This window comes from Alosa alosa, chromosome 17 (assembly GCF_017589495.1).
Source record: "Alosa alosa isolate M-15738 ecotype Scorff River chromosome 17, AALO_Geno_1.1, whole genome shotgun sequence".
Classification (NCBI taxonomy): domain Eukaryota; kingdom Metazoa; phylum Chordata; class Actinopteri; order Clupeiformes; family Clupeidae; genus Alosa; species Alosa alosa.
In genome coordinates, this window is record NC_063205.1 from 4,731,540 (window position 1) to 4,753,251 (window position 21,712).

At 42.3% G+C, this 21,712-nt stretch overlaps 1 protein-coding gene across 2 annotated transcripts in view; it reads right to left on the reverse strand.

The window, feature by feature from the left end:
- Positions 1-21,199, reverse strand: part of tafa5a (TAFA chemokine like family member 5a) — a 66,733-nt gene extending 45,534 nt beyond the window's left edge. The window contains exon 1 of one of the 2 annotated variants that reach the window (XR_007196298.1): positions 20,403-21,196. Coding sequence is in view for 1 of the 2 variants with exons in the window: in XM_048267725.1 (XP_048123682.1) it covers positions 20,403-20,514 (112 nt within the window). In the remaining variant the exon portion in view is untranslated. Of the gene's footprint in view, positions 1-20,402 lie in introns of both variants that reach the window. The other variant, XM_048267725.1, reaches the window with a different exon arrangement.
- Between the last annotated feature and the right edge of the window lie 513 nt (positions 21,200-21,712).

Here is a 21,712-nt window from a genome sequence, read left to right on the forward strand (position 1 = left end):
GATGAACAGCTTTGCCTGATGGACTAGGGTCTGAACAGGTGACTTACTGTAAGGAATGTATATTTAAGGTTTGAAATTGAATACAAATCTTTGCAGTATTCAGTAATGGAGCGATAGTAACATTATAAATTCAATGACAGCGTCATGAAGAGCATTTCTTTAACCCTCGAGATCATACTGCTTCTGGGTCATGGAAGAGACACATCTGTGTTGTAAAAGAACAGAATGTTGGATAGACAACGGCAATTGACTGTTCCACATTCGAATGAAGATGTTTTTGCACTTTGCTTTACAGCTGTGAGTTAAATATGAGTTTACTTGACAAATAGACAGCCCATACTGTAAATCCAAATCTAAACAGAACTCTATTTTCTTCTGTAATCTTTACTACAAACATCAAGGTTATACCCACCACCACCACCACCATCAGACATTTCTACAGCGTAATCCTTCAAACCATTCACCAATTCACCATTACTTCACTTCGCATACAAAACTTTTGATGCATGCACAAAATAGTGTTTATGGGTCTACTTCTCAATGATTGCTTACCCTACACACATCTCATGAAGGCCCCACAGGATAGGGAGAGAAAGCTGAATCATGTATTGCAGCTTTCAAAATTCCCCAAAAGCAACGCAAGCTAAAGCTTTTCAGTAATTTCTCAGGAGGGCAACTGGTACACATCAATGTCAAGCTGGGTAACAGTGTGCATTCCTTTCATGCAAATATTGTGACATCCAATTTATTTGACTTTAATGAATGTCCTGAAATGATACACTTGTTCTAAAGTAAATATAATAATAGATATGAAAGAAAGTGTCTGGAATTCCAATATACTGAAACTGATTTATGAAATCGTTGACTATTAGGGTTAGGGTACTTGTATATGTACTTGCATGTAAGATATACTTGGGTGATTCTGCAAATGCCTGTGTGAATCTGTCCTATTTTGTGGATATGATTTGAGAAATCACAAAACCCTCAAAGGTCTTTTGTTCATTGCAGTTCTGAAAGATGACTGTAAATGACTGGAAATAACATATTTCAGACATACACAGGAAAGGAGTGAAACTGCTTTACATTACACAGCATGACACATTAGATTCAACTACAATGCACGATTGGCTAGTGGCAGTCGCATGTTATAGCCTGGGATCCGTAAAGGCTCGCCTTCCCAGTGCAACACGCACTACAAGTACGGTAGCCTGAACACCTAACCAAAGAACAAAGATCCATAGACTAAGGAGTCATCTCCAGACTGGTCTTAGCACATTTGACCTCCTCCACCAAGCTGGACATTGGTAACTCGAAAACTCCCTTTCTATATGATGCTCCTATACTTTAACAACATGGCACCCCAATCAAATAACTGCATTATACACCAATGGGTACATGAAGCAGTATCGTCATCGTAGGCCTGGATGGGAGGTAGCCAGAAGCCATCTTGAAGCTATTCACCTTCATCAACCCATTTTGATGCCCTTATAATAACCTCTATTGTCATGGTAAAAATCAATGGTGAAATGGTACATTTAGTCATGATACCCACCTCAACATGCTGCCAGGATGTGGTATAAGTACTTGTGTTGAAGCACAATTGAATATCCTCAAAATATGCCTTAACTAATGCAGAGATCTTTTCAGGGACCTGAAAGTAGCAGAATTTCCACAGCAGACTGTGAGGCATGGATACAAAGGCATTTGCTAGATCTAAAAGGACCTTCTGTTTTTGCAGTCTGAAATGGATGCCAAATCATACTACTGTGTTCCAAACATCCAGAAAATACTGAGGTCCCTGCTTTCTGCACCAAAACATCAATCAAAATGTTTGACTTCAAATAGGAGAACAATGTCCTTGCTACCACGCTAAAGAAAATCTTTCCTTCAGACCGAAATAATAGTATACATACTTTGAATATAGTATTCATAAATATGTGTGTAATTACCATATTCAACAAATAGAGGTATTCTCATTAACTTAGAATGAGTCCTTTAAATAGCGGGGTATCCCATTCGGGCCTGGAGAGGATGCAGCTTGTGCACAACGCACAACCTCTTGCACCTCTTTCCACCCAGGCAGGACTTCATCCATTGGCGACCCTCTCTCACAGACTGGAGGTATGTCTGCAGGTAACCCAACATTCACATGTCTCTGATTGTCTGTATGTACCTGTTGCAGATTCTCCTTACTTTTTTCAATAATTGTCAAACTTCCACTTTTCTCCTTAGTTATGACTAACCAACTTTACAAACGTAAAGGGATCCTTGTGGAAGCCTGAGGAGCTCCGCTCTCATTAGCGTAGCAAGTCTTCTCTTCATCTATGCTTGCATTACTCCAGACCTTCCCTCTGGTCTTCACTGACCCTTTCTACTGCTTCTTCAGCAGCCTCCTGAACAAACCAATCTTCTCATTTGAACCTTCTTGACTTGGGTTGACTTTCCCTCTCCTTCCTGCTTTTGGACAGGCTCCATATCTTTCAATGCTGTTGTTACAGATTACCTCACCCATTTGATTCAGTTTATCCTCCACTGTCCCTTTCAATCCTTTCAAAATTCTTTTAACATCAGCATTGATGGATCTCCATTCCTTAGGATTAGAGCCCCCCGGCCATTTCACATTGGGCTTCTGCCCAATAGATGTCTCTTTCTTGGTTTGCTTGATTTGCTGCTGTTCTTCAGTAGCTGCATGACCCCACCATTCAGTGAAATGATGCCAGGTCCTACTTCAAGTGCAGCAGGGGTATTGATATCCTTCAGTCTTTGGTGCTCTACCCCCCGCTGGGCCCCTGCCCTCATTCATCCAGGCATTTAGTCCTTCCCTGGAGGATCCACAAGCCTTTTAGTGAAGTTTGCTTTCTCCGTCCACATCCACAAACCTGCAAAGATTATTGCTTGCACCCTAACTTGGCCATATCTGTGCTTGTCTCCTTTCTCATAGTTAAAGCCCAAAGTCCAACGCAGTGAAGTCTACCTGTGAGTCATCATCCATTCCTGTTCTCACTGACTCAAAGTAATATATTCTATATGGCTTAATAGGGGGGAACTGCTTGGCTGTACATGTAGAGAATAATGGAGATTATTTTAGCTATCACATATGACAAGTAACAAGATTTGAATGCAACAACAGTGTAAATCCTTGACTGGATTGACTGTTTTACTCAATTGCAAACACCAGGAATCAGTAAAAACAGCCTCTAGCTTCACTGACTTTCCTATGCCTCTGATGTAATGAAGAATATCCTTTGGAAATTATCCACAGTTTTCTCAAGCTGGGATGGTACATATCCTTTTGACAACACTGTCTCCAAGATCTTTCATCTGGCTTCTTATATCTTCTAATAAACTTCAATGTTTAATGCACAATATATTATTCAGTAGTAGCATGCATATTACACCACTGCAACCATTAGACACAGCTTTTGTTACACAGCCTTTGGCTTGGAGCATCTTTAAAATGCCTTTAGGGACTTTCATGTGGACTTTTTGTATACTTTAAGTATACAGACCGATAGTATGCAGCTAAAGCAAGGATTGAATTTACCGGTAAAATATACAATATTTAAATTCTTCAGTAAAGTTTATGAATAACTAGATGTCCATGAATAACTAGAGTTTGTAATAAATTGTAATTATTTAGATTTAGATATAGTCACACAATTACTGTAACATTGCCACCTCAAACTGCTTCTTGGATGGTGTCTGTACCACACAGCCACGTGGTAGGCAGGTGTGAACGTGGCAACACACTGGGACAGTATGAGATGGGAAATATATAGACTTCCTTAGACAAAGTCACTGAGGCAGGAGATTAGAAAAGGGAAAATCTATACTAATGCCCAGCTAACAACAGAGTCTCTCCACTCAGAATGCAGAGCAGTCGGTGAGGAGCGGCAGGCTGCACAAGGTGAGCAGACATTTAAGGAAGACAGAAAAGGGAAAATATCAATATGCAAATCAGAGTGAGAAAACAAGAGGACTCACTGATCTGCATGATAAGATGGCTCCCTGCCTCTCCGTGATAAAGACGCATAAGCCCAGCAGAAGTGAAAACATTCAGATTTACCTCCTGAGAGACAACGCATGCAGGAGCACATGATAGTGCGATGGGAGCGGAGATAAAGCCGCCTGTGAGAGTCCAAAATACCTCATTTCTATACCAATACATAATGCATGGGGGCGTGGGATATCTTTTCAAAATGAGCTGGATGATGGGGAACTATTGAAGAAGCGATGCTATTAAGAAAAAAAAGAAATCTTGTGAGGGGAAAATAGGAACTTGAAAATGTAGTCCTAGAGCTAACAAGATAATAAAAATAAGCTCCACACCCAATAGCCACCATAAAGGGTTCAGAGTTTTTAAAAAAACAATGAAATCATAAATACAATGATTACCTAGCTGAGGGTGTCCGCACTCTACAATAGTAATAATAATAATAAAAAAAAAATCAATGCTTGGGCATAGCGAAGCTATTTTGCCGAAGGATTGAGGTCACTGAGATTGCATTGGCTTGGATAACATGCTGTTGATTTGTAATTTCTTCGTGATGTCTGACAGGGCACTGAGCTGCCAGTAACTGTATCACTGTGGCGTCATGATTGACAGCTCGTATTGAATTCACAGCCACATTTCTCGGTTTCAATTACTCAATAAACATGTGGCCTTCAGGTTTACACTGCCAGGACTTTACCGTCAGCCACTGATAAGCCATCATCAGGCAAATGCGAAGCGCACCGGACCTCTAAGAATAAACCTAAAAAAACATCACCAAATATGCCTGTGATGCTCCGAGGAGGTGATTTAGTGTTCAGACGGATCCTGTGGTGGATGCCTGTGGATGTGAGCGAGGATATTATCCAGCACGAATGCACCCTAGCCTTAGCAAGGAATTCATTATGCCCGCCTGTCCTGAGAGGATACAGTATGATGGGACGTAAACAATCTCTGAGGTTCTCTGATTAGTGGTGTGTGTGTGTGTGTGTGTGTGTGTGTGTGTGTGTGTGTGTGTTGTGTGTGTGAAAGGGTGGGTGTGTTAGAGGGAAAGCTGTTAGATGTCTCCTCCTGCCTCCTGCATGAGAGAGGATTTACTGTCTGCAGCACACATGTGCCATCTGAGCACCGAGCGCTTCCAAGGTCACTCCGACTTCAGCTCGGTGAGGTGCCAGTCTGATGGCAGCGAGTCAAGGTGGGCCACATGCAACACATTCATGAAACATATTCTCCCTCTATCATCCTCCATTCATAAGCAGGCACACACTGGTCGAGGGACACAAATGGTGTCTCTGGTGTCCTGGAGTCTCTCTGCAGTCAAAGGGGGCATCATGTTCTCCTAATTTGTCTGTGGCCACATTGACTAAAGCCATGAAGTACCTTTCACGTCTGGCCAATGGTTGGCCGGGTTTGCGTGTGAGAATAATGCTCAGGGCTGCATCATCAAACGGCCAGAGCTCGGCTAGGTAGTGTCCTTGCATCAAGTGAACTGAAAATGGTTGGAGGGTGATGATGTTTATATTTCAGGGGAGCACCATCAATTTACATACAGAGCACAGAGATTTTCTGCCACAAATGCGCATACGCTGCCCTTGCTTATGTGTACTTATTGATTTATTTATTTATGAGCAATGACCATAAAAAATATGAAAAAAAAAGTGCTGATGTGTGGAGTTCCTTTTTAAAAAGGACATTTGTATGCAAATCTCCTCTCCCTTGTCATGTGGTTGGTTGCTTGGCAGGAGATCTGCAGTGGAGCGTGGCAGCAGCTCCATCTGTGCTGGGATCATGGGTGCCTGGCAGGCTCCTCCGACCAGCCCAACAAGTCCCACCCTCCCCGAGACATTCTCCACGGAGTCGCGGGAGTGTGACCAGGGCTCCACTGCCACTGTTTACAGCAACTGGACACCACATCTGTGTTGGACAGGCTTAGAGATGGGAAAGCTATTCAAATTCATGGGCTTTTCTTTTCACAGTGCAGGAGCTCAATCACAAAAATGATGTCTCGCCCGATGCCTCCAGGTTTGTGCGAGCTTTATAAAAATCTATACACCTCGGTCAATCGTTTTTGATACAGGAGACTGTTTTCGCCCTCAGTCTGATGTGGAAGATATGGAGCCATGATGAGCTGTGCAGTATTAAGTCATTGCCTCAGGCATGCAACATTTACCTCAAATCCCAAACATTTTACCGAATCCAAAATAATCAGTCAAAAAGACACGCCAGCCATTAAGACATCTACTGTACATTCACCCTGCCAGGATGCCTACCTCTGGTGTTGTGGGGATATTTATCCCATTTCAAAGCATTAGGATCATATGCATATTTTTTGTCTCCTAAATATGCTGTTGTGGAGGCCTCTGGGGAAGAGTTAAATCCTCTCTACCCCTCCCTAAAACAGAAACATCTGATCCAGAGTTTATTCCCTTCTCAATCAGTGACGGTGCTGGGCCACTGAGGCGTGACCATGCAGCAGTAATCAGTGGGCTGAGCCGGGCCCACGTCTGTCCTCGCTCACTCTCCAGGGACATTTCAGGTGCAGTCTGCGCACAGGTATAATTACAGCTCTGAAATGAGTTCACAAACACTTTCAAACCATCTCAAAAGGTGAGCGGGTCTGTCGAGGAAGAGGAGAAGGAGGAGGAGGAGGAGGAAGATAGAAAAACACGGTCGTTGGAGCGATACTCCGTCCCGTAACTCCTCTCTCTCTGCCCATCCCCAAGTCAACATGAGGTCTTCACAGCTGCTGCACTGTCATGGAATGAAGACTGGCTGTGGCCCTGGAAAGGTAATCGATGAGAGGCACCTCCTGCAATATCGCTCTCTCAGGGCCTGGAGAGTTGAGTTGATGAAACAGATCGCAATCATGGGGGCAAGAGAATGACTTTGATGAAGTTCCCATGACAGCTGCGGATTGGCTTGAAGGATTTGATAAGCGCCTGGGCCTCTCACTCCTCTCTGCTGGACTCAAAGCGCTGGTAATCAATCCTCCGGGTCTAATTTTGGAGGTGCGTATGGGGGGCAGCAGGGGCCTATCTTTCTGGAGAACGGATGGAGTTGACGGGACACATCAAGGCTGTGTCTAGGCTTGCCTGCCTGACGGGGGCCATATTTACCCGCTGCCATGATCTCCTCGCTGGCCCCTGCCCCACGTGGCATGCAGCGAGATCCAGCCGCTTTTCTTTATCAACAGAGGGCCAGGTGCATCCTGGGTGGTTCAAGCTTGTCCTTTATCAGCGTGGGGACAGTTGCATCCTGGGCAGGCGGATCAGAGGTGTCCCCGTGTAGGGAAAGGGGCCCAGCATTCCTAGGGGACAGAGAAGCCCGCCCACATCAAATGCCTTGCTTGGCCACAGTGCTGGCACAAATATAAAATATTGTCAAGGCGAAAGCGCTAATGACCGAGGCTCCGAGCTATCTGGCTCGCAGCGCAGCATTGTCCTCTAATGACATTGCGCTGGTCAGTGTACTGGAGAGGGCCTCAGACGGTGAGAACAGCACAGGGAAGTTTCGAGCCGCTAGTCTTGTGTGTGATGGGCTGGAAGGAGAAACTGTAGCAGTAGAAACATCCTGGTCCTGTCAAGGGGCTTGCATGTGATAATGGGTGTTGCACTGCGCTGACAGAGATCTGATCCAGTGGGAAGCTCTGGACATGATTTAAATGCTGTTTACTGTAAATGCGCTAGTCAGTTGTGTATCTAGGTATAGACCCTTTCAACAATAAAAACAAAAACAATGCTTGAAGTAGAGGAAGTAGATTGGGAACCAAATAGAACGTTCAAGCATTGTTTTTGTTTTTATTGGTGAAAGGGTCTATAGGCAACATGGGCAGTCGCCCAGGGTGGCGTTTTGCCATAAGCAGTATGGGGCGGTCGCATAAAACTGGAATTGTTGTTTCACTCATTTGTACGTCACATCCTTGAAATCATGTCACCATGTGGGTCAATTAACCTTGTTAGAGTGGCTGTCCTGATTCTAGTGCGCTAGGCAGGCTACTTTCTGGGAAGGTGTTCCTCCCTCTCAGAAGTAGGCCTACGAGATGGGGAGGAGGGTGAAGGTAGGCTGACCTTAGGTCTCCCCGCCCTGGAGGGATCTGTCGAATAGAGCATGATGGGATTTATGGGACTGAAGTTTATATAACGTTCTCTTCTTTATTTGCATTTAGAGGTTGTTTGTATTTGTTACTCCTTTTTGGTGTCATTATTGTATATATCTGTAGAGATTTGTATAATACTCTACAACATTTTAAATGGTCCAAATGACTGAAGGAGAGGGTTAGCAAGAACAATACAAGCTAGAACCACCATTGGTATTAGTGGTATGCAGTGTTGTGCCTGAACGTGTTCATTGAACGATAGTTCTTGAACTTGTTCATCTTTTGGGCGAACGTGAACTGAACGCAATGTATTACGGCCTGATGGACGTTACTGTGAACTCGTTCATTCTGATGTCTGTGAATGGCACGCCCTCTCAGTTTAACTTCGTTCAATAGGGTGCTAGATTTCTATAGAGCCTTCCAGGCGAAACCCCAGCTAAAAACATACCGTAAACAGGCCTTAATATGTAGCGGAAAAAACACCCGATCTGGCAACACCAGCCACCAGTGTTGCACTGCCGCATGCGCCATCAGAACAAAAAGCAGCATGTAGGCCAGCGTTACCAAAACTACGTGCCGTGGACCGGCACCGGTCCGCAACGTGGACACTGCTGGTCTGCGGAGCCATGGAGTGATATTATGGCCGGTGCTTCGTCTGATAATTTGCTGCACAATTGATCAAGGAACTGCGTACTGACAGAAAAGGAAAAAAATGTTTCTGCAATTGTTTCTGGTATTGTTTTTCCTGAATCCTTACATTCAGGCATTCAAATGAAATTTCATTAAAAAGCATATTTTTTCTATTTGTCTACCAGTGTATTATGCTTGCATTAGGGAAACATCCCAAAACAATGCCACCAGTATAATTGTTGTTGTTTTGAGAAGTATTTCTCATGCAAGCATCATGCAACCATGCAAAAGCATACAATGCAACTATTGTAATTATGTTTTACAATAGTAAAGCAGTCTTCTTAATGTGCATGTTTTCACAAACTTTTGTGAACAATGTACTGAAGAATATACTGTAGGGGTGAAAGCTGCAGCTGCCACTAAATGGACAGCTACAAAGCATTAAAGCAACAATGGCGAAATGCTGTAATAGCTCACAGCAACATATGGAAAAAAAGAACTATGAACTAGTTAATTTTTGGAGCTGTGAACTTAGTTCAAAATAATTTTGAACTATGAACTGAACTAGTTCATTTTAAAATTTGTGAACTGAACTTTGAACCAGTTAATGTAGAAAGTGAACTTTCCCAACACTGGTGGTATGGAAATAGTGATTATTATAAACGCTCTGACAGCATTTCAGCTGACGTGGGGAGGACTTTCATCGAGCATAAGGAAGAGAGATTGCACAAGAGTGTCACTTTAACACATGCTTATGATAGGCTTATGAGCTCACATACATAGACTTTTCAAGTCAAGAATTCAGGCCTGACTCTCATCATGAGGATATGGTATACAACACACACACACACACACACACACACACACACACACACACACACAGCCACACACACACACACACACACACACACACACACACACACACACACACACACACACACACACACACAGACACAAACAAACAAACACACACACACACATAGGCTTTCTCAAAGCAACCCCAAAAGCGCGTGCTCCTTCGCTTCACACAGAGGAGTGCTGATCTTAATGACAGTTTAAATGAAAGGGAAGCTAATAATTGAGCAGGGTGCACATTTTCTCTCTATTCTAAACACATCAGAATCCATCTTTGACAGCAGGTGATTTCTGTGATGCAATTACAGCGGATATTTCGGCTGCATGACTACGCACATTAGTCTGAGAGTTGTTGGGTGCCAGACATTTCAGGATGAGATTCACGTTACATAAAAGTAGGTAACTTTTCTGGTGCATCATGGATCTGAATGTGGCATGGACCGTCCTCTCTTCATCATTGCTAAGCCACTCTAAACACATCATCTCTAAATGAGCAGTGTAAACACAACCTCCTCTGCTCCTCAGGACATGATCTTTCCGACAGAAGCACACACTGTGTATATTCTTTTTGCATTCATTTGCAAATGCAATCTCAAGAAATACAGCATTTCCAAGGTAAGCCTACTTTGAATATTTCAAATATCTCTCCATAGATTCAGATCTGATCTGCTGCCGAGAAACTCAAACATAATCCTCAATGCTGCAATATGATGTTTGTTCAGCCCGAGGTTTACCTCCTTCACTGTATAAGCCTGCCTCCATGGTGTAGGTTAAGAAGAGACTGGAAGGTAAACGAGGATTCAGAATTGAGAGAAAAAGGCATTTCACAGCATAAATAGAATACATGATAAAGAAATGGGGTTTTGAAAGGTCAGGTCTCGGGTGTCTTTAGTTTGCTTTGACTATAATGGAGTTAGAAAACCACTGAAACACACAATTTCAGCAGTTTGGATTATGTAACAAGTTTGGAGGCATTCTCTGAATTAGTTCACCCACTAGCAGACTCTTGAACAAGCCAAAGGAGCACTTCCGTTACATTATTCAAAGGAAGCAAGATCCCACTTTGGCATGCATCAAAGTTTCAACTTTAGCTTGATTATCCCTTGCAATGGGAGACTGGAGAGAGCAGCCATAGCAACACAATGACTTGCTACGCTGCGACCATGCACTGCTGCAGGAGGAAATACAATCACTAAGAGAGATGTCTCAGAGTGAAAATCCCCTACATATTGAAAGCATTGTGAGATAGCTATGTTTACTGACTGCAGACTGTGTGTTTTCTACAGGGGGAAAACTCTGTTTTCTTCACTCTTAAGCCGATGCATTTATAATATTACCCTGTACCTTTCCCTGGTCAGCACTCTGAAACAGGTAGGACTGTTAAATTAAAAGCTTCAGGTCTAGAAAGATAAAATAGTTTGAGCATTTGATTCCAACGGAATTATCCAAGGTTTCTGTGGAAAATCAATGTTTTTTAAACAGCTATTTTCGCATATCTCTTCCCTAAAAAGGAGCAACATTTCTGAGAGTCTGAGGACGGGTAATTCCAACAACATACCCCATTCATTTTCATGTGTGAGGGTCACTGCATGAGTGGTCCCCGTTCAGATGGGTGTGCCTTTAATCGAGGAGTCGGGACTTGGCACCACTGTGTGTAAAGAGGGTTACCCGGCTTCAATTCTGTCAATTAACACAGCAACTTGGCTTCAGCAACAGCTTAAGTCAAGCTCCACCAATTTTCCCCTTCCTCCCCATGGGGGCATGTCAACCAATCTGTGCTTAAAATGAATGTAAACCAGTTATCTTTCAGCATACAAAATGCACAGAGCTTTTCCCAAGGTGGGCCACTTAAGATTCCCACTGGCACTCTCTGAATGCAAAACATCAAGTCAAATGGCTGGGCATGATTCTGGCACAGCATTTTGGAAAATAAAAAACTGAAACAAAAGTGTGGGGGCTGGGACCGGTCTGGAGAAAAGAAGCTGTTGCTCAGCTCTTTGCTTTGAGAGAAAAAAAATAGAATAGCAGCCAGTAGTTTGGTTAAGTGGACTGAGTGAGAGAGCCAGTGATGTATAACCAGGACCTTGCATTTAATTAAACTGGCCTCCTCCACTTTTCTGCAAGCGTGCATAATCATTTCATACACTGTGATATCATCTGCTTAATGTGCTATTTTACCATACAGTTAAACCTGGGTGATAAATCTCACAGCGCTTTCCTTAAATAGATGCAGGCTGAATAATGTGTGCATTAGATTAGCGGCTGAACCTCCATGCCGGGGAAATGGTTTATGGTTATCACCCTTAGGTCTCCCTTAGGGAAGCATTTTTATACCCCCGCCACCATTGTCGGATTGTTTGTTTCGTTTCATTTTAACACGGACTGATCCATTTGATTCCCATCATGCATGCATATCAAGAGCTTCCCCTGCCCCAAAAAACACAGGCCAGCCTGCCTCTGTGCTTGGCCTCGCCTTTGCTTGGTTTCATCACATTGAATTTTGTGCAAAGTTGAGGAATCTCTGCATATTACCCAGAATGCATCATGCATCATAATCCGCCTGCTCCTCTCACAGCTTTCCCACTTCCTTCTTTACAATGTGAAGAAAATAATATGCTTCTCCACTGTGGGAATCCTTATTTGGAAACAAAAGATTGTGTGACCTATACAATCCAGAAATGCAATTTCCTTTTCTCTCAAGGTCCCTATTCATTATTTGCCTTTGACTGCATTTTAATAATCTATCTTCTTCATAACTTTACATATCAAATACGATACGATACGATACGATAACAGTGCACAACAGTGCTTTTAAAATATTCTGGTAGCACGGCCGATGGATTTGTTAATTATTGCATCAACATCTGTCCTGCGTGTAGGGAAGGATTAGCACGGCACAGCACAGCAGCCACATTCTGATCTCCCCCTGAATAACACTGATGACAACAAATGTCAAAACACAAACATTAATATTTATGATGACAAGGTCAAAATGTATAATTGTATGTGTTGTGTTGATGGTGCTGTATGAATAATGCATTTGTTTTCTATGTTAGTTTCTGCTCCCCCCGTGGGGAATTGATACAATAAGGTACAGTACAGTTATACACCTACATTCACCAAGTCATCAAATGAATCATTAATGAGGTTGTGATTAGATAGCAGTTGAATCTTGGTCTTGGCAGAATTGTGTTGATATCCCAAGCATGGATTTTTATGAAAAACGCAATCACTGGAAAATGATGCTCGCGGTCTCTTCTGAGGGGCTGCATCAAACCAAATAGTCTGTTGACACTGATAAATGAAGTAATTCCATTTGCCCATTCTGGTAAGTGTTTGAATATGGGCCAAAGGTTTTGCACTGTGAACATCTTCATTTGTTGATCTATTCATAGACTTATTTCTGACTGTTTATTATTTCACATTCAGGCCTGAATTTATTCTTGCTAGAGTTTTTATTCAGATAAGATCATGGCAACATATGGCACACATCAAATTTAGCTCCCTTTTGATTTTGCAAACTATTATGTATTCTGTTTGTAATTGAGTACTATTCAATACCTTGTACATGTATTTCCTGACATCTACTGAGATACTTTGGAAGAAGCTTGTTAATGCTCTCATTGGCAAATCCTCTGTGTCCAGTCTGCTATATAATCCTGCAGCGCTACTGCTAACAGAGATATGAAACAAGTTTAGGACAAGTGTGCTGCGTACACATCTGTCACTCAAAATAGCAGTCATGCCAGTGGTGTCAAGACTATGTTTCACCTTTTAGCCCGGCTGCAAGAAGCATCACACAACATTTGCAAGGCACTTAAGGGAGTCTCCATTAAAATGGGGGTGTTGCATTAATTTTACTGTCAGTGCCATATAACATGTTTTAACAGGATCCCTGTTGTTGCGCTGTAATGAGCATTTCAACCCTGAAGTGCTCCTCTTATAATTCACATGCTATTGTCAGTGTTACAATGAAATACTTTATCACTAGACTCACAAAGGACAGTAGAGAGAGAAAAGAGAGAGAGAGAGAGAGAGAGAGAGAGAGAGAGATTTAGCTCAGCAAAGGGAGCTGCCACCCGAGCTTAACAAAGTCATGTTTCACATATATAAATGTATCAACTGGAATTACAGCTCCAGCTGAACAAATACCTTCAGGGTTCATTTCTAGCTGCCTCTGTCACAATGAGCCCTTATGATGTGCAACATCCCCCCACCCCTCTCTCTCTCACACACACACACACACACACACACACCACCACCACCACCAGCCTCTCAACCTCCCCTGGCTCTTTCTGCCAGTCCTCTGTCCTCTATCCATGGGTGGCACTTTGGCCTTGGGGCCACAGGCTGATGAGCTCAATGTAGCTGATTATACATCCATCAGCTCATGTCCTGCCCACGCAGAGACACCAGGCCTCACTATCTCCCACATGTAATCTGTCCGAAAGTCACATGAAACGCATATCAATAAAAATGCCCTGACACCACTTCACTTTTGGAACATTCCAGTCAAACAGTCACACTAGATCATCCCATATGAGACAGCACCGCATATGGTCTGGAATCAAAACTTGGACATCGATTCTTCTACAGAAACTCAGTAAAATACACAGATTTAAAAAGCATTTTGATTGGCTCATGGCAAATGGTCCTCAGAGGACATTTCTGTTTCATTTCATAGATAGAGCCAATGATGTTCATAATTCACTGCATGGTTTGAATACCATACTCTACCATTAAAGTTTTCAGAATATCGTGCACAGCATTTTAAGTTTGGTTACACAGCCTCACAAAGGCTAATTCAATTACACTTACAAATAGCACATCTGAAAACAAGTGGAGCCCATTCAACTTTAATGATAAGATGCTCTCTCCATGCTTTGATTGGGTTTCAGCTCAACCCCTCAATAGGTGAGACACACTTTGAAACAGTCCGGTTTCTCCTCAGTTTGCTTTGGAATTAAAGACTTTAATCAAAAGTTGTATGCACACTGCTTACTAAAATATGCAAAGGCAGAATGAGGAACAGATTTATGCAGCAAATGTTTGCTTTCTGCTTCGTTCCTCTTCTGAGTCTGGTTTTCTTGTAAGGACCTCAGGTAAACTCTATTCCTAAACCACACTGTGCACTAGGTCCGGAACAAGGATGGACCCTGTCCAGGAAACTAGCCATGTTGTTAAGTCAATTACTACCAGTCAAATCACTCATTAGCTCCAAAATCAATATTAGCCATAATACCCACACTTGCAGAATTGCTGCACCAACTGTGACAAGCCTTTGTGCAGCCATTGGTTCTGAAAGATATTTTTTTTCAGGTAGATGAAACAGTAATGCATCCAGTGGAAAAGAGCCAAAATATGAAATCTTTCCCACAGTACACTTGGACATGGCCAGCATGTGCCTCTGCTTTAACAAGAGGGCTTGCAGTCTGCGACAGGTAACACTTAATTCTCTTGAATAGCATAGCTCTAGGAATGGAACGGTACTTAAGTGTATATATAAATACGGAATATATTCAACTGTGGGTCCTTATTAATTACTATTAATAGAAAAATGTCTGACAAGTTTATTGGTTTGGGCGTTTACTGGGAAGTCACAGTGTCTTTCACATTGCAAACAGAAAGTAAAAATAGAGATCTAGGAAATCTAGAACAAGCCTGTTATCCTGTTGAGATTGTGTGCGGTCCTTTGTAGGACAGGTTCAAATGATGGAATGGAGTTGACTTCAACACCATTAACTCTCCAGCAACATGCATCAGCTCAGCTGTGCTCCTTATTCTGCAGAGTAACTACCTCTCAGGCTTGAGGATAAATGGGCCTGTCTCTTTTAATGTAATATTTGTTTCTACTTCTGAAGTGGGCCCTCTCTCCGGTCTCTGTCTGACTTCTTCATTGTATTAGCTGACTTTATTCCCTCGACTGCAGATTGGTGGACTGAACATTTTCATCCATCTGCTTTTGTCTCATTGTCTGATCACACACACACACACACACACACACACACACACACACACACACACACACACACACACACACCCCACGCTGCTGCTTTCCAGTTGCAGGCGTTCTCTGTCGCGGTCCTCTGAGCTGCTTCACATTGATGGGTCCTCCAGGAATTCAAAACGCTACCGTGCTATTTACTTTCCAGCAATTGCTTTTCTCAATAATAAAGAAGAGTCAGTGTTCATGTGAATGTGTTTCCTGTCTTGACACCTAATCGAGTTCCTTCCTTTCTCTCTCTCACTGTGTGTATGTGTGTGTGTGTGTGTGTGTGTGTGTGTTGAGGAGTGACCAAAGTCAGAGTAATGAAAATTCATAAAATTACTGAGTGTAAAATAGAAGTTAGTATTGCAGTGTGTCTTTAAAAGTAAAAGACAAAAAGATGCAAATACAGATATGTAAATATTATGGAAAATATGTTGCATTCATAATAATCCATGATGGCATAGCTATTCAGTCATGAGCTAACTCATTGAGAAACTATCAATTAATTGCATATTTCTGTGTTTTTCTCAAGACACACCATCACTGATTAGCATGATTTGGATTTCAGTCTAGAATCTCACACTTATTAAACAAATGATACATCTTAAACCTTAAAAGGATCTTCGATAACGATTTGCAGATATACCAGTCTCTGAGCTGAACTATGAATTCTCAAGGCCGTTTTCTGCCTCTGGCAGAGTTTATCAGTTTGTTGGGGCCTGTAACTGCAGATGTTAAGGTTTGTTTTTTGTTTTTTCCCATTCAGATGGAGCTGCAGAAATACTGAACAGAACAGCCCCAGCTGTGGTCATGCTCGTCTCGTCGAGGGAAGCCTTTTCCATTTTATGCTCTCACAGTTTCCGGAGACCTATTGCGTGAGCGATATCCCCTGTTCAATCACTAATCTGCAGGCTTCGAGAAAATGCCGCTTGTTGTTCTCATGCGTTGCCATTTTGTTCTCGCTCCTTCCGTGACATAGATGGATTGTTTTTCCTGCTTGCTTTCATTAAGTACTGTAAGTCTCCTGGGTGTCTCCTAAATTAATCTAAGAAACAGATGGAGCAAACAAATAGGGTGCATGTAAAAAAGCAAATGTGATGGTGATAATTGAATTGTACATCTGCGTCAGTCGTGGCATTGTGTGTGTTACCTCGGTTACAGAGAGGGACAGGTCTGTGATGGTTAGAATGTAGAATGTTCCAAAACAATTCAGAATAGAAAGAATTAAATTACAGCTATACAGAGTATTCCACTTCATAGGTTTTCGCTGATCAATGCAAACAATTTGGCTTACATTGGTAAAAAGCACTGCTGTACATCTGCCTGAAAAAGTCAGTGTATACTGTAAGTAAGTGTACTGAAAATGTTCCCAAAATGTATCAATAATTAAAGTATCCAAATCCACAACTGTCTACCAATAATGCTCAAGCCATCTGCGATACACACATTACAGCTTTATAAAGAGCATTTTTTCCCCTCAAAAAGGAAATCTATGGTCATAAAACGCTGAAAGTGTGCTATGGTGATAAAATATTCATTTAACACAGCTCCATCTTCCTAAAAGGTTCATCATGGGTTTGGCGGCTGGGTAAAAATCTCAACAAGTTCAGCGGGTGAACAATTTACATCTCAGCCCTGAAATGCGGACAGCGGCTCAGTGTCTTGTTGCGAGGAGAAGGCCTCTGGGCACCGCCTGAAATAGGCTAAGATATTTAAATGTGTGCATGGCACGCTCACCTACAAAAACACTCATGTTATTTTTGAGGTCATTTTCCATTTTAAAATGAAAAGGAAAGAAAAAAAATCACAAAAAACAAAGGGAGGCGAGCTCCCCAGGCAGGCGATGGAGGGTGTTGGGGGTAGGGGTAGGGCGAGGCTGCTTTGATTATCAAACATTATACCCACTAGGTCTCCTCACTAGTAGCCTTGTGCTGTGCCAGCCTTCTCCCTCTTGGAAATCTTGTTGGTTCAGGTAAAGCAAACAGGCATGCAGGTGGTGTGCCACGGCGGCTGGTGACATCACAGCCAATGCACGCACGCACACACACACACGCACGCTTCATTCTGAAAGATGGAATGGTGTGTTTTCATCTCTCTCTCTCTCTCTCTCTCTCTCTCTCTCTCTCTCTCTCTCTCTCTGTCTTTCTCTCTCTCTCTCAGAGCTCTGCTACATTGCTCTAGTGGCGCCACAATCAGGACAGTGGTAGCAAGGAGTATGTTAGTAGCAGGTATGATTCATCTGCTGCTGTAATTGACCTTGCAGGGGAGCAGCTGGAGAGATGGACAGCATGTGCTCTCTCTCTCTCTCTCCCTCTCTATCTTTCTTTTTTTCTTTTCTCTCTCTCCATTTCTGTCTCTCCCTTGCTCTTTGTCACATGATGCACATAGTGTTCCCACCAACACTTATACAAAATTTTAAAAAAAAAACTCTCTGACTAACACCTAAGCCTGATAGCTCTGTCACCTACTGCCTCAGTTCAATAGACATACTTAGAAGTGTTGCCTGTCAGGTTTACTGGTAAGACACGCTGTGTTTGCCACTGACATTGAATCGTGTGGGCTTTATGGTGTCATGGTGTTTGTTTGTATGTGTACATGAAGCAAGTCTGATGTATACAGCCACCACACAGAGTCTCACTAACACACCCACATACTGTAGTGGAGGTGATGAGTCTCAGCAGCTTTAAATCACTGGAAATCTTCTCTCTGATCTGCTGACAACAAAGGTATATTCTTGTTTGTTTATTGTCTGCTCTCTTGGCAGTCAAGAGGCAAGAATCAATTTTCCGCATGATGTACTGTAAGGGTCTTATTCCTAATCTCATTAGTACTACGGCAATTCATCCCAAAATGCAACCAATACACATACACACATATCCATGTCAAGTAGCATCCAGAGGAGGGAGCCAGTGCACAGAATAAGGTTTTCACCTCCGGTCTTTCCTTGTCATTTTCAAAATAATCAACATAATCAGCTAATATAACTGTGTAAACCCTAAACTTAATCACAGTATTGAGAAGATTGCATCACCACCATTTTTATTGGATTAGCTGCAGCATTGAACTAAGCAGAGTCATCTCTTTCCTCCAGTTCCTCCCTCTCTCTCCCTCTCTCCCTCTCTCTCTCTCTCACTCTCTCCCTTCCCCTTTTCTCATCCCCTCATCCCTCAAAGCATGCAGGAGATACTTGACAAAGGCAGATCTTAAAATCAGATGCTAATTTCAAGAGGCAGCCAGCATATGACTCACTGCTATAAACGCAGACCTCCTTTCAACAAGCTTTTTTGTCCTAGCTTTACACGGTCACTGCTGGGGATGCTGGGGACACTCACTTGTTGTGCTGACCTCCTAACACACACACACACACACACACACACACACACACACACACACACACACACACACACACACACACACACACACACACATTACTCACAGGCACAGACATATACACATACATTTGGAATCACGCATACTAGCAGGAGAGGCATTGTGCATCTGCACAACTTTTATCCACCTAAATAAATATTCACTACTGGCCGGCAGGAATGCTATGCTCCTGATCCAAACAGACACTGGCAATGACTCAGGAAAAGATGACATGTATTGGTCAGCGGTCAACATGAAGATTAATCTCTGAGACATCAACTGTGTCAGGGCAAAACTCTGAGAGCTGATTTTGGGGGTGCTTGCAGGAGACAGGCTAAGATAAAAGAAAGAAAACACACCAGGAACTAAAATAAAATAAGCAAAGCTCAGATCTCTGAGACTGCTGACCGGAGCAAACAGCCCAGGGCATTGATTGAACACAAGCGGAGGATCAATCATCCGGTGAGGTTACAGGGGAAGTGCAGGCAGATGCAGCACTGAACAATCACACACCGAGGCAGAGATTAAACACCCTCTGTGGTACAACAGTGCCCATTCATCCCCAGATTAAAAACACTGCAATCCAATCCCTTTTTAGCCTTCTCTCTCTCTCTCTCTCTCTCTCTCTCTCTCTCTCTCTCTGTGTGTGTACCAAACCTGCAACTTTTCAGTTAGGAGCTGTTAAAAAAAAATTCTTCTTTCATCACAAACACACTAAGAAAATTAACAGACAAATTGCCAGTGTCATTACAAGATAATGACCTCTACACATCAGTTTGCATGTCTACACAATTTCACTGAAATAGCAATAGAGGATCAGTGGCCTAGCCAGTATGCAAACAGTACACTGTATAAAGTATTTAACATGACATGTTTAGTGCCTGCTATATATGCAAATACATACATACATACATCAGATAGATTTTGTTCGATGTCACTAGATTGTTCGATGTCACTGATACTCACATACATGTACATCAGACTAGATTTTGTTAGATGTCACTATTCAAATAGTGGCAGTGAAATGCTCTGCACTTATTAATTTTTAATCAATTGTAAGTCTTCATTAAAGGGGAGAATAGATAAAGAATTTAATCAATTAAGATGTAGTAAATTAATGAACAGAATATAGTCTTTAATGTTTGTTGCTAATGGGCCAATTACAACCCTATTTAATTATTAGAATTACACTGGCAGATTACACAAAATGACTCAAAAGGCTAGTTCACTTGCTTGCAAACCATATTTGTGTGTGTTTAGGTGAAAGGGAGAGAGAACTGAAAATGAATCATTTGGGGGAGGGGATATTGCTTCAAAAAGGCACCCGTCTTAGTGAATCTCTCCCCCCCACCCCCTCTCTCTATTAAAAGCAATCAGATGTCAACTCATCTAAGATTATCACGGATCACGTCCCTTCACATGCATCAGAATATCAGCTGATCACTATCGCGGACAATATAGCCTATACTCACCGCAGTAGATAATTAGCAGACTGGTCAGCAGTAGCACAGTCCAGAAAGTTGAAGACATTCTCGGCCACGGTTTTGCATCCTTGCGTTTAGACAACCTTGAAGTTGGAGCCATTGAAATAAACGGTATTTCAGTCTCAAGCCAAAATCAGCCTTTTAGTAAACGCCAATTTCCACGTGTAATTCCGAACAAAGACATGTTCAAAATGCACTGCTCGTCGGAGAGCTATCCGGTGGGCGAGCTGTTACAGCAGCAACAAAAAACATCCTTTTAAACTCTGGATTAAACTCTGGTAGAGCCTGTGTGTGTCCTTGCCTTATCCAACGTGCTGCTGAAGAAGAGGAGTATATCCGCGGTAAATTTGTTATTTCAGATTTGAGCTGTGCTGTTGAGATAACCACTGCATGAGATATATTTAAACGTCGTTTTTTAGTCTCCACATAGTCCAATAGAGCGACTGGATATATATATATTTATGTAGAATTGTAAAGGTGAAATCATTTATGCCGCAACATCGTAAACCCCTCCGAGCACCTGGATAGATAGGTGGTCTGTCTGCGAGCGATACAATTTCTCGCTTCTCTTTCGGAAAGATATTGATGTGGTTCAATAAAATCCTATTTCATTGTCTCAGAGGTGAGGAAGAAGTTCATCTCTATGACGACATCCTTCAAAGAATTGTAGAGGTTGGTCAAGAGTAAGATTTGTTGAAAAGATTACAGATGATCAGGAACAAGAAGCTACGGAGGCACCGCAACTTCCGAGTGCTCCCCGAGATATTGAGACTCAGTGTGAAAAAAGATTGCATAGAACCTTCTGAGAACTTAGTGCTATGCTGTTCAGACGCACAGAAAAAAATCTTTATCATGCTGTGTCTTATATTGTGTCAATAGATTTACACAGGGTTGTTTGTGTGAGTGTGTGTGTGTGTGTCCATTTTCAAAATTTCCTGTTGTGTTGTGTATATATTTACATGTTAGATGTGCGATGCCTGGAGTGAAACATAGTTTAGGAATACATTCTGAATCAGAGTGATTACTTGGTGAGGTGGGATTGAGGTGGCAAAATAGAGAACTGTGGACACAAGTCATTTGACTCTTGTGAGGTTTTAATCAAGGACACAGACCGTTCTTCCCACCATGTGAGTTGTGTACAAATAATGACACTCCATTTTGGAAATGTTTTTAAAAAAACACACACACATGCATTATTCCATGAATGCCCTTGTATGGAATGGAATTGCATAATTTTATCCATCTTTACAGCTCTCTGTGAGGAAAGCTAAAAGTGTTCCAGCAGAGTGGTTTTCCTC